We start from the raw sequence: 17030 nt of genomic DNA, 5'->3' as shown, positions 1-17030 counted from the left end.
TACAGATTCCTGTTCAGTGAGTTATAACACATCATTTTCGTTATTTATCTTGAAGTCCAATTTGTCCCAGATTTGGCCAGTGGAAGCCCTTACAAACTGGCTTCTATCCCATTTTGACATATCCCCATCCTTTTTTGAGTACTACTTTACTTTCTAGCACAAGACACTGCAGGCTTATTTCATACTTTCTCTGCCCCGGTTTTGTAATCAGCCATTTCTCTGAAGAGCTCTGGTTCCTTTTAGTGGAGAGTGATATTTGGAAACCAAGATTTGGGTGCTAGATGTGCTCACTGCTTTTCAGGTGTCACTGATTCCCAGGTCCTCCCAATGGACAGAACTAGGGAATAAATATATTCCTCCTATTCCGATCTGACATGGCAAGGTTTATTCTAGTTTTTCTCCCTTTCCATATTTGTAACTTCTTTCTCTGACAGTAAGAAACCTGGCTGTCATTATCCTTAATGTTTACTTATTTGATTAATCCCCCTGAGTGTAACCAATTTTCTACTATTGCCACTGTTTCCTACCCTCTGCAAGTGCCCTTCTCACCTCACACTGGGTCATTGCCTCCTGCATCCCCCCACCCATTGGATGTTCTCATCCTGCTCAGAGTCAGATACCGCATGCTGGCCTAACCTCTATAGGCACTTTCTTTATCCTGCTTGGGCTCTGTTACCCTGCCTGCTCTTCATATGGTAGCCTTCCTCTCTCCATTCTAGTTCCAACATTACAAGCTGGCTGCCCTCCCATGTGGACACACTTGTGCTCGGACACCCTGCAACAACCTGCTCCCCCATGTAAACACTTACTTTGGAAGATTGTATTTTCAAAAGTCCTGCCAATATTTATCCCATCTCATATGCTTTTCTTACAAGGTATTGATACTCTTCCATGGAGAGGTAGGGTCTATATTCTTTCTCCTTGAACCTGGATGGCCCTTTTAACTACCTCAATCAGTAGAATTCAATGAAAGTTATGCTGCATAACTTTGTAGGTTACAAGGTACTGGCAGCTTCTGCCTGGCTCTTTCTGTCTATTTATCTGTCTCTGAATGGTGGACCTTGGAACCACACTACCATGCTGTGAGGAAGTTCAGACCACATGGAAAGGCCCGTGTGCAGAGGAATTAAAGCCCCCAGCTGGAAGCCAGCATCACCTGCTAGACATGTGAGTGAATGAGCATTCAGATGATTTCAGCTCCTAGTCGTTGAGTCTTTTGTCTGAGGCCCCAGAGGTTGCGGAGTATAGATAAGCCTTTCCTTCTGTGATCTATATGAATTCCTGACCCAAATAAACCTAGGGAAGTAACACATGATTATTTCTATTTTGGAGTAATTTGTTACACTGCCACAGTAACCGAAACACCCCTTTCACACACAAAAAATGCTTAGACACTCTCTCACTCCCCCTGGGCTCCTGTCACACGTCAGGCCATCCTCCTATGTGGACACCCTCCTGTTTTCCCTGACTCCCTGCTTATAGACAACTTTCTGACTATGGAATAATGAGATAGAGTCCGTGCAAGGGAACAGTGGTCCCACTGTGCTGTGGAGCAGAGACCAGAGTCCAGGGCAGATGAAGCAGCTGGAATCTGCAGGGCAGAGGGAATGAGAAGTACCAGAAATTGTACATAAAATAAATGGGTAAATATAAGTCTATGTGTTGTGTGTGTGATTCCTTTAAAGGACAGGTGACTGATTAAAGCAAGAAATATGCTTGTATTTAATGTGTGTGTGATGTATAAACTTTGTGTATGTAATGTGTGTAGGACGTGTAAAGATGGGGTGTATACTTGTGGAAGGGTGACTGTAAATAGAATTATACTTTTATAAGGTTATTATATTTGTGAATCATTATAAAACTATTCAGAAAATTAAATTAAACAACTTTCATACAGAGAAACCTCTAGGCCTCGATGAATTTTGTTATCCCCTTGTGGAAGAAATAACAGTGACACAGACTTTTTCCATAAAATAGAAGGAATACTTTTCAACTCGTTTTATGAGTTCTGCATAGTCTTGACACTAAAACCGTACAACAATATAATGACAGAAAATTATTAGGTGGCACTTTTAGTATCAGTGAGTAGCTTGGCAAATTCTCTTCCCTGAAAGCAACATAAGATTGGATAAAATGCCCCAAAGCAACTATTTAAGGACTCTAAAAATTGACCAAAAGCATACAGCAAATAAAGAAGCAATTAGTCATGAAAATCAATAGAACTTTGGGTTAAGAACACTGAAAATCTATTCTCTACTATGGAAGGACAGACTGAAAACTAGCAGTTTCACTGTTCCAGAGATAGATTTAGAGTGAAGCTGGGAGAAATCTATGCCCAAGGGCATGTGAGTAACAGTAGCAAAGTTGGAGGGAAGAACAATGGCTCAGATAGCCTGAGGTTTCAGTCCTGACTGAGACAAACAATGGATTGGCAGACTATCCAGAAGTTTATTAGGGAGATCTGGGAAATAAGATGGTTATAGGAGGCCTTGATAAACTCCCCACACATCCACACAGGAGAGACCAGAGAGGGCCTACCTATCCCTGGCTGGCCATGAGTCAGCATGCAGGTGCAGAGAAAATACGAGAGGGCACCCAGAAATTAAAAGCCAGGGCAGATGTAAAAACGACTTGAATTTGAACTTAGAAAAATAAACTTTAAGACAAAAAATACTATTAGAAACAAAAAGGGACATTTCATAGTGATGAAAGGGTCAATTCACCAGGAAAATATAGCAATTATAAATGTATACACACCTAAGAACTGAGCCTTGAAGTTCATGAAGCAAAAATTGACAGAATTGAGAGGAGAAACAGTGCAGCAGTTATAGCTGGAAACGTCAATACCCCACTCTCAATACACATAGATCAACTAGACAAAATCAGCAAGGATATTGAAGACTTGAACATTATCAACCAACTTGACCTAACTGACATTGCACCTAATGACAGCAGGACATATAATCTTCAAACATACATAAAACAAGTCTCATAAATCTAAAAGGATTTAAATTATACAAGGTACATTCTTCAACCACATTGGAAATAAATTAGAAATCAACAAATTTCTGATTTGGGATATCCCCAAATATTTGGCAGTTAAACCATATTGTTCTCAATGACATGTGGCATGAAAAAAAAGTCTGTAAGGGAAGCTAGAAAATATTTTGAACTGAGTGAAAAGCGAAATATCAAAATTTGTGGGATGCAGTTAAAGTGGTACTTGGAAATTAATAGCTTTAAATGTCTACAGGAAAAAGGAGCATCTCAATAACTTAAGGAGGGTCTCAAATCAACAACATAAGTTTCCACTTTAAGAAACTAAAAAAGGACAAACTAAATCCAAAGCAAGCAGAAAGAAGGAGATAATTTAGATTAGAGCAGAAATTAATGAAACAAGAGCAGTAGAGAAAAAAGTCAGTAAAATTGACAAATCTTCAGTTGGTTTTGCCAAGAAAAAAGAAAACAAATTAACAAGATCAGGAATGAAAGAGGGGACATAACCCAATCCTATAGAAAGTAAAGGGACTAAGGGAATACAATAAACAACTTCATGCCAAGAAATTAGATAATTTAGATGTAATGGAAAAATTCCTAGAAAGACCCAAACTACCAAATTGACTTGAAGAGAAATTAAAAATCCAAATAGATCCATAGTAAGTATGAATCTGGCCCTCACATCATGGGCAGGAGGGGTGACAATTAGCTTTGTATCTCATGAATATTCTTAATAATAACAAAAAAAATTCCATACCAATTTCTGCAAAAAAAAAAAAGTCTGCTGGGATTTTTATAGGGAATGCACTGATATGTATACCAATTCCAGGAGAAATAGCATCTTATGGTATTTAGTCTTCCACTTGTCTTCATTTATTTATATTTTCTTTAATTTCTCTCAGCAATGTATTGAAATTTTCAGTCTGTGCTGCTTTTGTTAAACTTACTCCTAAGAATTAGATTTTTTTATTATTCTACTATGAATTTTTAATTTTCTTCTTTTTTTTAAAGTTTTTAAAAAATTTTTTCTTATTTTTTATTTATTTATTTATTTTAATTTTTATTTTGTCGATATACAATGTGGTTGATTATTGTGGCCCATCACCGAAACCTCCCTCCCTCCGCCCTCTCCCCCCTCCCACCGAACAATGTCCTTTCTGTTTGCTTGTTGTATCAACTTCAAGGAATTATAGTTGTTATATCTTCTCCCCCCACCCTGGGGTTTTTGTGTGTGTGTGTGTGTGTGTGTGTGTGTGTGTGTGTGTGTGTGTGTGTGTGTGTGTGTGTGTGTGAATTTATTTATTTATTTTTAGCTCCCACCAATAAGTGAGAACACGTGGTATTTCTCTTTCTGTGCCTGACTTGTTTCACTTAATATAATTCTCTCAAGGTCATTGCAAATGGCAGTATTTCATTCGTTTATATAGCTGAGTAGTATTCCATTGTGTAGACATACCACATTTTCCATATCCACTCATCTGACGATGGACATTTGGGCTGATTCCAACTCTTGGCTCTAATGTTCATCATAAGAGTGCTATGATGAACATTGGGGAACAGGTTTACCTTCGACTTGATGATTTCCATTCCTCTGGGTATATTCCCAGCAGTGGGATAGCTGGGTCATATGGCAGATCTATCTGCAATTGTGTGAGGAACCTCCATACCATTTTCCATGGAGGCAGCACCATTTTGCAGTCCCACCAACAATGTATGAGAGTTCCTTTTCCTCCGCAACCTCGCCAGCATTTATTGTTCAGAGTCTTTTGGATATTAGCCATACTAACTGGAGTGAGATGGTATCTCAGTGTGGTTTTGATTTGCATTTCCCGGATGCTGAGTGATGTTGAGCATTTTTTCATATGTCTGTTGGCCATTTGTATATCTTCCTTAGAGAAATGCTTACTTAGCTCTTTTGCCCATTTTTTAATTGGGTTGCTTGTTTTTTTGTTGTAAAGTTGTTTGAGTTCCTTGCATATTCTGGATATTAAACCTTTGTAAGATCTATATTTGCAAATATTTTCTCCCACTCTGTTGGTTGTCTTTTAACTCTGTTAATTGTTTCTTTTGCTGTGCAGAAGCTTTTTAGTTTGATATAATCCCATTTGTTTATTTTTCCTTTGGTTGCCCATGCTTTTGGGGTCATATTCAGGAAGTCTGTGTCCAGTCCTATTTCCTGAAGTATCTCTCCTATGTTTTCATTAAGAAGTTTTATTGTTTCAGGGTGTATATTTAAATCCTTAATCCATTTTGAGTTGGTTTTAGTATATGGTGAGAGGTATGGGTCTAATTTCATTCTCCTGCATATTGATATCCAGTTATCCCAGCACCATTTGCTGAAGAGGCAGTCCCTTCCCCAGTGTATAGGCTTGGTGCCTTTGTGAAAGATCAGATGGCAGTAAGTGTGTGGGTTGATTTCTGGATTCTCTATTCTATTCCATTGATCAGTGTGTCTGTTTTTATGCCAGTACCATACTGTTTTGGTTATTATAGCTTTGTAGTATAGCTTAAAGTCAGGTAGTGTTATGCCTCCAGCTTTATTTTTTTTTGCTGAGCATTGCTTTGGCTATGCGTGGTCTTTTATTACTCCATGTAAATGTCTGGATAGTTCTTTCCACTTCTGAGAAAAATGTCATTAGAATTTTGATGGGGATTGCATTGGATTTGTATATCACTTTGGGTAGTATGGACATTTTCACTATGTTGATTCTTCCAATCCAAGAGCATGGGATATCCTTCCATCTTCTTTTATCCTCTCTAATTTCTCTCAGCAGTGGTTTGTAGTTCTCATTATAGAGATTTTTCACATCCTTGGTTAACTCAATTCCTAAGTTTTTTTTTTTTTTTTTGGTGGCTATTGTAAATGGGCAGGCTTTCTTGATTTCTCGTTCTGCATGTTCACTATTGGAGAAAAGAAATGCTACTGATTTTTGTGTGTTGAATTTGTATCCTGCTACTGTGCTGAAATCATTTATCACCTCTAAGAGTTTTTTTGTAGAGGCTTTAGGCTGTTGGATATATAGGATCATGTCATCTGCAAACAGGGACAGTTTGACTTCATCTTTTCCAATCTGGATGCCCTTTATTTCCTTCTCTTCTCTGATTGCTCTGGCTAGTACTTCCAACACTATGTTGAATAGGAGTGGTGAGAGTGGGCATCCTTGTCTAGTTCCTGTTCTTAAAGGAAAAGCTTTCAGCTTTTCCCGATTCAGGATGATATTGGCGGTGGGTTTGTCATATATGGCTTTAATTATGTTGAGATACTTTCCCTCTATACCTAACTTATAGAGGGTGTTTGTCATGAATGAATACTGAATTTTATCAAATACTTTTTCAGCATCTCTAGAGATGATCATATGGTCCTTGTGTTTGACTTTATTAATATGGTGTATCACATTTATTGATTTGCGTATGTTGAACCAACCTTGCATCCCTGGGATGAATGCCACTTGATCGTGGTGAATAATTTTACGTATGTGTTGCTGTATTCTGTTTGCTAGTATTTTATTGAGGATTTTTGCATCTATATTCATCAAGGATATCGGCCTGATGACCTTACCTGGTTTTGGTATCAGGATGATGTTTGCTTCATAGAATGAGTTTGGGAGATTTGCGTCTGTTTCAGTCTTTTGGAATAGTTTGTAAAGAATCGGTGTCAATTCCTCTTGGAATGTTTGGTAAAATTCTGCTGTGAATCCATCTGGTCCTGGGCTTTTCTTTGTTGGGAGCCTTCTGATAACAGCTTCAATCTCCTTTATTGTTATTGGCCTGTTCAAATTTTCTACGTCTTCATGGTTCAGTTTTGGGAGCTTGTGTGTGTCCAGAAATTTATCCATTTCCTCCAGATTTTCAAATTTGTTGGCATATAGTTGTTTATAGTAGTCTCGAATGATTCCTTGTATTTCAGATGGATCAGTTGTAATATCGCCTTTTTCATTTCTAATTTTTGTTATTTGAATCTTCTCTCTTCTTTTTTTTGTTAGCCATGCTAATGGTTTGTCAATTTTATTTATCTTTTCCAAAAACCAACTTTTTGATTCATTGATCTTTTGTATTGTTTTTTGCGTTTCAATTTCATTCAGTTCTGCTCTGATCTTAATGATTTCTTTCCGTCTGCTAACTTTAGGTTTGGATTGTTCTTGTTTTTCTAGTTCTTTAAGGTGAAGTGTTAGGTTGTTCACTTGCCATCTTTCCATTCTTCTGAGGTGAGCATTTAATGCAAGAAATTTCCCCCTTAATACTGCTTTTGCAGTATCCCAAGGTTTTGGTATGATGTATTATTATTTTCATTAGTTTCAATAAATTTTTTGATTTCCTGCTTGATTTCTTCTTGGACCCATATGTCATTAAGTAGAATGCTGTTTAATTTCCATGTGCTTGTATAGTTTCCAGAGTTTCGTTTGTTATTGATTTCTAATTTTAATCCATTGTGGTCTGAGAAAATACATGGGATAATTCCAATTTTTTGGAATTTGTTGTGACTTGATTTGTGACCTAATATGTGATCTATCCTGGAGAATGATCCATGTGCTGATGAGAAGAATGAATATTCTCAGGTTGTTGGATGGAATGTTCTGTAGATATCTGCCAAGTCCAATTGGTCTAGAGTAATGTTTAGATCTTGTGTTTCTCTGCTGATTCTTTGCCTAGATGATCTGTCCAATATTGACAGTGGGGTGTTCAGGTCCCCTGCTATTATGGTATTAGTGTCTATTTCCTTCTTTAGGTCTAATAGTGTTTGTTTTATAAATCCGGCTGCTCCAACATTGGGTGCGTACATATTTATGATTGTTATGTCTTCTTGATGGATCAGTCCTTTTATCATTGCATAGTGTTCCTCATTGTCTCTTTTTATGGTTTTTAGTTTAAAGTCTATTTTGTCAGATATAAGAATAGCTACTCCACCTCGTTTTTCTTTTCTGTTTCCATGGTAAATCTTTTTCCATCCTTTCACTCTTAGTCTATGTGAGTCTTTAAGAGTGAGGTGGGTCTCTTGCAGGCAGCATATAGTTGGGTCCTCCTTTTTAACCCAGTCAGCCAGTCTGTGTCTTTTGATTGGAGAATTTAAGCCTTTTTCATTAAGAGTTGTTATTGAAAGGTGTTGATTTATTCCTAGCATTTTCTTGGTTCTTTGGTTGTCTTAGGTGTCTTTTGTTCCTTGCTTTCTGATTTACTGTTTGTTTTCTGTGTTTGTTGGTTCCTTAGGTTGTAGAAAGCCTTTTTGTTTGTTTGTTTTCTCTTCATGAATGCTATTTTTATTATACTAGTGGGTTTAGATTTTTCTTGGGTTTTTATGGCAGTGGTAGTTATTTTTCAGGAACCAAACCCAGTACTCCCTTGAGAATTTCTTGTAAGGGTGGTCGTGTGGTGGTGAACTCCCATAGTTTTTGTTTGTCTGAGAAATATACTATTTGCCCTTCATTTCAGAAGGATAGCCTTGCAGGGTAGAGTATTCTTGGCTGACAATCTCTGTCTTTTAGTATTTTGAATATATTATCCCATTCCTTTCTGGCTTTTAGGGTTTGTGATGAAACGTCTAATGTTAGTATGATTGGGGCTCCCTTATAGGTGATTTGACGCTTCTCTCTTACAGCTTTTAAGATTCTCTCCTTGTCTCTCAGTTTTGCCAATTTGACTATAACATGTCTTGGAGAAGACCTTTTTGGGTTGAATATGTTTGGAGATCGTTGAGCTTCCTGATCTGAAGATCTGTGATTTTTCCTATACCTGGGAAGTTTTCTGCCACTATTTTGTTGAATATGTTTTCAATGCAATCTCCTTTTTCTTCCCCTTCTGGAATACCCATGACTCGGCTATTTGAGCGCTTAAGGTTTTCTGATATCTCTCTCAGATTTTCTTCAATGTCTTTGATTCTTTTTTTTTTTTTTTTGTCTGCTTGTGTTATTTCAAACAGCCCATCTTCAAGTTCAGAGGTTCTCTCTTCAACTTCCGCAAGCCTGTTGGTTAAACTCTCCGTTGTGTTTTTTATTTCGCTGAATAACTTCTTCAGTTCGGCAAGTTCTGCTACATTTTTTTTCAGGACATTGATTTCCTTGTACATTTCCTCTTTCAAGTCCTGTATACTTTTCCTTGTTTCATCATGATGTCTAGCTGAGTTTTCTTGTATCTCATTAAGTTTCCTTAGAATTATCACTATAAATTTCTTGTCTGTCATTTCAAGGGCTTCTTGTTCTATAGGATCTAGAGTTTGAGATTTATTAACTTTTGGTGGTGTACTTTCTTGATGTTTTGTATTTCTGGTATTTTTTTTTTTTGATGTTTATTCATTGTGGCAGGGGGTTTCACAGTCCACCGGTTTGATACTATTGACTAACTAAGGTGTTACTGTGGTTGCCAATTTAGTATGGCTACCTCTGTGACTGCTCAGTTGGCCTCTAGTGCCTTGTGTGTGTGGTTGCCTTGGGTCTTGGGCTGTTATGGGGAGCCACCTCTCTGGTCAGCTTGGACTCTGTTGGGCTGCTGGGTCACGGGGCGGTACCGCAGGGTGTGTGATCTCTGCTGAGCTTCCACTTCCTGTGCCGGACTTCTCCCTGTTCCATGCGCTCTGGCCCGGGCTGTTGGGATGCACTGAGGCACTGCAGAGCGTGTGGTCTCTGCAGAGCTTCCCCTTCCCCTACAGGATGTCTCCCTGCTCTGTGCGCGCTAGGCCAGGCTTGGGATGGAGCCAGGTGGCAGTGGTGAAGCCTACCTGCAGCTAGATCGCGGGGCGGCCACCCCACCACAGGGTGTGTGGACTCTACGGAGCTTCTAACTCCCTTGCTGGATGTCTCTGTGCTCCGTACACATTCAGCCGGGCTGCTGGTTCGCACGGAAGCCTAAGCATAAATTTAAAAGAATAAAGAGAAGGGCCATAGTTGTTGACAGTCCCAAGACAAGGGCCAGTTCCAATATCCAAATCTAGAGCAGCATGGAATAGGGGCAAAAGCACTCGGAAGTCCCTGACAGCGAAGGAGTCTCTGGCTGGGGACAGAATTTTTAATTTTCATTTTCAAATTGTTCACTCTAACGTGTAGAAATGCAAAAGATTTTAAAATTTAGATCTAATTCCAATACCATGAAATTCATCCTTCAGTGTCTTTTAATATATTCACAGTTGTGCAGCCATCACTCCTAAAACATTTTCATCACTTCCAAAAGTGGTCAGTAATCACTCCCTATTCCTCTCTCTGCCCAGCTCCTGGCCACGACTAATCTACTCTCTGTCTCTATGGAATTGTTCTTCTGGACATGTCACATAAGTGGAGTCCCACAATATGTGATCTTTTATGTCTGGCTTCTTTCACTTAGCATCATGTTTTCAAGGTTCATCCTAGTTGTACCATGTATCAGTACTTCTTTCCTTTTACGGCTGGATAATATTGCATTGTATGAAAACCCCTTTTTTAAACTGGTTTTGATAACTGTGACCTTCCTGAATTATTAGTTTTAGTAGATTTTGGGGGACAAAGGGGTAGAGGGAGTGTGAATTTTTCAGGATTTTCTACTTCATGCCATCTGTGAACAAGGACAGTTTTATTTCTTCCTCTCCAGTTTGGATGCCTTTATTTTCTTTTGTCTTGTCACACTACCTAGAACCTTCAGTACAGTGCTGAATAGAAGTGGCAAGAGTGGACATCCTTACCTTGTTCTTGATCTTAGGGGGAAATGTTCAGTCTTTTCTCATTATATATAATGTTAGATGTAAGTTTTTCACAGATGCCCTCTGTCAGGTTGATGAACTTCCCTTTTATTTCTAGTATATTGAGCGTTTTTATCATGAAGGGGTATTAGATTGTCAAATGCTTTTCTGTGTCTGTTAAGATAATCATGTCATTTTTGTCCTTTATTTCTATTACTATAATGTATTAAATTAAATGATTTTCTAATGTTTAGCCAGCAGTGCATTTCCAGGATAAATCCCATTTGGTCAGGGTAAATAATCGCCTTATGTTGCTGGATTTGTTTTGCTAATAATTTAAAGTGTTTGTGTCTAATTTCAAGAGGGATATTGGTATATAGTTTTTTCTTCTTGTGATGTCTGACTTTGGTATCTGGATAATACTGGCCTCACAGAATGAGTTGGGAACTGTTTCCTCTTTTCTGAAAGAGTCTGCGAAGGATTGGTATTATTTTTTCTTTAAATATTTAAGTATATATAGAAATATATTTGATTTGTATATTGACCTTGTATCTTGTGGCCTTAACTCATGTATCAGTTCTAATATTTTTTCTGCGTGTGTGTGTGTGTTCTTTAGAATCTTTTATGTATGGATTTCTTGTGATATCTTTGGCTTTTGTATCAGGGTAATCTTACCCTACAGAATGAATTGGGAAGTGTTCTTTCTATTTTCTGAAGGTTTATGAAAGATTATGATTATTTCTTCTTTAAATATTTGATAGAATTTACTAGCCCATCTGTGCCTGGGCTTTTCTTTGTTGGAAGATTTTTAATTGCTAATTTAATTTCTTTTAAATTCATAGTGGGGGCATACCCGTTACCAGAAATTACTTTTGTACCCCATGTCCCCACCCAATTGATGTGGAATTGTAAAGGATCCAGATTAGTCAAAACATTTTGAAAGTGAAGAAGAAAATTAGACGGCTTACACCATCACATTTCAAAACTTAATGTAATGCTACAGTAATTAAAACAGTGTGGTACTAACAAAAGATAGGCATATAGAGCAACAGAACAGAATGGAGAGTCCAGAAATAAACCTTTACATTTATGGTCAATTGATTTTTCTCAAAGGTGCCAAGGCAGTTCAATAGGGAAAGGATTTTTTATTTTTTCCAACAAATGTTGCTGAGACAATCCATGTGCAAAAAAGATGAATTCAGACCCTTACTTCACATCGTACAAAAAATTTACTCAAAGTGAATCGTAAACTTTAAGAGCAAGAACTATAAATCCATTAGAAGAAAACGTAAAAGAAAGTCTGACCTTGGGTTAGGCAACAAGTTCATAGATACAACATACCAAAATCACAAGGTTTAAAAAAATGGATAAATTTGATTCTATCAAAATTAAGATAATTTGTGCTTTCAAATACACCATTAAGAAATGAAAGCACAAGCCACAGACTGGGAGGGAATATTTGCAATAAATACATCTGATTTGTATCCAAAATATCTAAAGAGCTCTTAAAACTCCCTATTAAAAATAACAAACCAGCTGAAATGATGAGAAAAAACTGGAACAGACATTCTGTGAAAGAAGATACAAACGGCCAGGTAACATGTAGAAAGATACTTAATATCATTAATCATCAGGGAAATGCAAATTTAAAACTGTCAACATATACCACTTCACACTCAAAAAAATTGCTAAAACTAAAAAGACTGACGATGCCTTGTATTAGAAAAGGTGTGGAACAAGATTAATGCTCACATATTTCCGGTGGTAGTGCTAAATTGTATATCCATTCTGAGATAGTTTAGTCATTTTTTAAGCCTTAAACATACATTTACATGACATGGCAGATCCACTGCTAGATATTTATCCAAGAAATATGAAAACATATGTCCAGGAAAAGACTGGTACTTAAAAGTTTATATCAGCTTTATTCATAATAACAAATACTGGAAATAATGCAAAAGTCCCTTAACAGGAGAATGTGTAAATTGTGGCATAGTCTTAAAATGAAATGCTTCTCAGCAATAGAATAATAAATACTAATACATGCAGTAACATGTATGAAACTTTAAAAGATTCTGCTGAGTGAAGGAAGCTAAACAAAAAAGTATATCTTGCATGATCCCATTTATACGAAGTGCTAGAAGAGACAAAACTAAACTTGTAATGATAAAAATAAGATCAGTGGTTTCTTGGCATGGGGCATTTTGGGAGACTTTAATGGCAGAGGGGTGTGAGGAGAAATGTTCTATATCTGGAAGGGAATGGTAGATCTCATGCTGTACACTTCAAATGTGTATGTTTAATTGTATGTAAACTATTCCTCAATAAAGTTCATTAAAATTCTTAAATCCTCAAAGAATTAAAGGACAAGATAGCATCCATTACAATTATTGGAGATTCTAAGGCAAAGCAGTGAAAGATCTCAATTTAAGAACAGTGCTATCCAGTTAGCAGTTAGCTCAGGGGTAGAGAGTGGTGCTGGTAACACCAAAGTCAAGGGTTCAGATCGCCATACTGTCCAGCTTCCCCTTCAAAAACATCAGGCAGATAAGAAGAACCAGTTAAAAATCTTGAAAATGAATAGCATTTGAAATATTTCAATAGATAAGGTAAACTGGACCCTGTTAAACAGAATAGTAGTGAATTGATGATAAAACTAAGAAAATCACCTAGAACCAGAGAGCTGAGAATTTGAAGAGTAGTTAGAAGACAAAGAAGATAGATTAAGAAGCTGCAATATACTTCTAACAGAAGTTTTAGAAAGAGAATGGGAAAGAGGCAATATTCAAAGAAATAATCACCAATTTTTTTTTTTTAGAATTGAAGAAAGGTTGAAAAAGTATATCAAGTGAAGAACAAATTTTTTTAAAAACACTCCTACGCAGATAGATAAAATATGTATTGGGTAGAGGCTGACTTTCATTGTTAGAGTGAAAATACATAGCTCTCATCTTATGCTTTTAAAAGAATATGCACTAGAGGGTAAGTAGGGAATCAGATAATATGATAACATGATCAGATTTGCATTTTATAGCCATCCCTCTGACTGATTTTAAAGGATGGATAACAGGAGTCAAGGTTGTAACATAAATTGTCAAGTGAAATATGCAGAATACAATAATATGTACAAGATTATCTGTCTACCTTTTGCTCTAAAAATATACTGGAACCAAGCAACTATACTAAAATTAGCAATTATTATCTTTGAGTGGTAGAGTTACATGTAATTTTAATTTTTGTCTTTATCCTTTGCTGTATTTTTCAAAATGTTTACAATACATAGTATTTATATGATAAAGAAAATGTTACTTTTAAAAAAATTAATATTTTTATAAATTTTCTTTAAGTATGAATAGAGAGGACATCTGAAAATTCTTTGAGATCTGAAAACTGATTAACTTTTCTTTCATGGAAACACAACAGTATTTCAAGTGGACTAAATATTTAAAACCAAGCAAAATCTGATTGGTTTCAATCTTTGTAATTTTTAACAGAGAATGAAGCTCACCTAAATATTTTGGGGGGATATTTTCTTCTAGGAACTTGATCAAAATGCCACTGAAAAAGTCCGAGCAATGTTCACAGCCATTGATGAGCTCTTGTATGAGCAGAAGTTGAGTGTGCATACAAAGAGTCTTCAAGAAGAGTGCCAACAATGGACATCTGGCTTTCCTCACCTCAGGTATTGAAGCCCTACAGTTGACTTGAATTCGTGGCTAAGACTAAAATTTTACTTTATTTTTTATTATTTTTCTTAATACTAAAATTTTAAAAATAGATTTCCCAAAAAGCTAGTATTCTGAAATCTTTATGGGCACGATTTTAATGAATATATATAAGACCATGAGGTGTAAAGCTTCAGCTGAGAGGAAACTCAAATTGATGGAAATTTCTGGGAGTTTGCAAAACTACCACTATGTTATCCTAATCTAGTAAAACAATTTCTCTACCAGTAGCTGAGGTCTTAGTATCATGGCTACCCTAAGAGCCCTTTTGGACAAGATGGTCAGAAAATGTATTTGTTTACATAGTAGTCTATAGTTAAATTCTTATGTATACTTGAAAGCAGACACAGGCTGTTCAGGGCTTTCCTCAGAAACGATATACATTAAAATCATAAAGCTTCTTGTTCTTAAGAATATAATTAATAGTTTTCACTAATTTGGCTGGGCCTTCATCCCGTTTTGGCTGATTTAATGGGGATTATTAAATAAGATGGAGGGCAAATTACAGATGTTTTCTCAGTTTCCTTGGGTTTTTTTTTTCTTTAACTCCTCCTAGGCTATAATTTTATCTTTTCCATCTCCATACTGTGGAGGAGAGATACACCTGTAGTAAGGTTCTGGATTCACATTTTCTCTCAAGAATTATTTTTTATTTTTATTTTACTTTTTTGGCAGCTGGCCGGTACAGGGATCCAAAACACTGACTAACCAACTGAGCTAATGGGCCAACCCAAGAATTATTCTTTTTTTGTTGTTTTTTGTTTTTGTTTTTTATTTTTACTTTTACTTATTTCTTTTTATCGAAACATAATTTATTATACATATTTGTGGGGTACAGAGTTGAATATCATATCTATAATAGGTACAATATGTGATGATCAAATCAGGATAAAATTTAAACTCATTGATACAAAACCTAATCATTCTTTGTAACCCTTAACCAATTTTTTGCTAACCCCCCTCTTCCTCTCCCTTTCCCACCTCTCATAAGCACAGTTCTGTTCCCTCCTTTTGAAAGTTCAATGTATTATTATGATTGTTGTTTTTCTTTCTTTTTTCTCTTTCTTTCTTTCTTTCTTGAATTATTCTTAATCAGTATCAGACTAAGTGTATACTGGGCTTTTATGTAGAGCCATCAAATTTGTTCCAAAAATATGTAGGTTTTGTATGTACACTGGGTGAGGGTGCTTAATTGTGTCATTGTTTCTTCATTTTGAAGGATTCTGGGTAGGCAGATAATCACTCCATGTGAAGGTTATGGATTGTATCCTAGATCTCCTGCTGTGTCATCTTCACGTGAAGCAGCCTTGTCTCAAGAAAGAGATTCTACTATGTAAGTATTCTATTATGTATTTTAGTGTCCTAATATGCAAGTATTATATTCTACCAGTTGTACTGAGAGATTAAAATACAAAGGTACTTCAAAACGTTCATGAAAAGATTCAAATTATCTTTTATTTCTATTTTTCACAAACTTTTTGAGCTATCCTTGTACTTCCTACTTATTGGTATTTATTTAAGTACAGCAAATTCCCTAAGATTGGTCCTAGTCTTGTGTATATTAAAATTTTGTTATATAATTTTTTTGTTCAAAAAATAAGACATTTCCTAGAGTTTAAGGATATTTTGTTATTCAGATGTATATATCTATATCTGTATGTATCTATATCTATAAATACAGGCACTTCCTTCTTGGAATAAATGGGTAGATAAAATAGTTTTTAAAAAGTCAGGGGTCTAAGAAACATACCTCAAAATATTTTTTGAAAAAAATGTTGAAAAAGTGATTTTTAAAAAATGTGTAATATTAAAGGACTTGCAGGTTAGTTCAGTTGGTTAGAACAGTCTAATGACATCAAGGTCATGGGTTCAGATCCCTGTACTGGCCAGCTGCCAAAAAAACCCCAAAACACCAAAAAACATGTAACATTAAAAAGAAAAACATGTAATATTAATTCCAACTTAATCTTTTTAAAGAAGTTAAACTTCAAAATAATTTTTAAATGGTAAATCTTTTGAACACCTCAAACTCTTTAAGCAGTGGCAAAATAAACACAAATAGAATTATTTTGAAATCTATATGTATACGTAAATCCATTGTAAAATATATCATAGTTTTAAATTATTCCTATCTTTTTCCTAAGGCTGTAGTTTTACTTATTTGATACCTTCCAAGAGTTGTGGTACTACTTGCTTTTGGTGCCTTTTTGGGCTTGTGGTAATCTTACCAGACCACAAAGTAAAATATACTGTCTTAAACCAGTTAGGGTTACAGGATCTGGGTTATCACCTGATTTTTGGTCAGAGAATGGGATTTGTTTGCTTTTCTCAAAGTGATTTAAACTCAAGCTTCTGGTCACTAGGCTCTTTTTTTAAATTTAAACCTCATGTATTACATCAATAAGTCTTTTTAAGTTTACTCCTTTTACATAAATTAAAAATTTTAACAACCTAATATCTCCCACAGAAATGATGTATTCTTTAATTCCCTCTAACCAAAATTACATAATTCTTATCCTGTCATTAGGATATATTTACCTGGTCTGTTAGTATGAACTTTGTATGTACCTAATTTTATAACTATATATAGTAGGTCCATTTAGAGATTTCATCTCCAAAGAAATTATGAATGTAAATATTCTTAGTTTTTTAAAAACTTATATTATAGC

General features: G+C 35.9%; 1 protein-coding gene across 7 annotated transcripts in view; it reads left to right on the top strand.

The window, feature by feature from the left end:
• FAM149B1 (family with sequence similarity 149 member B1) overlaps positions 1-17030 on the top strand; it is a 70178-nt gene that overhangs the window by 13742 nt on the left and 39406 nt on the right. For all 7 annotated transcript variants that reach the window (XM_063102185.1, XM_063102180.1, XM_063102184.1 and 4 more), the window contains exons 4-5: positions 14176-14318; positions 15581-15694. In XM_063102185.1, coding sequence (XP_062958255.1) covers positions 14176-14318; positions 15581-15694 — 257 coding nt within the window. The remainder of the gene's footprint in view (positions 1-14175; positions 14319-15580; positions 15695-17030) is intronic.

The sequence above is a fragment of the Cynocephalus volans genome, chromosome 7, assembly GCF_027409185.1.
Source record: "Cynocephalus volans isolate mCynVol1 chromosome 7, mCynVol1.pri, whole genome shotgun sequence".
NCBI classification, from domain to species: Eukaryota; Metazoa; Chordata; class Mammalia; order Dermoptera; family Cynocephalidae; genus Cynocephalus; species Cynocephalus volans.
This window is presented reverse-complemented; position numbering and strand designations above follow the sequence as displayed.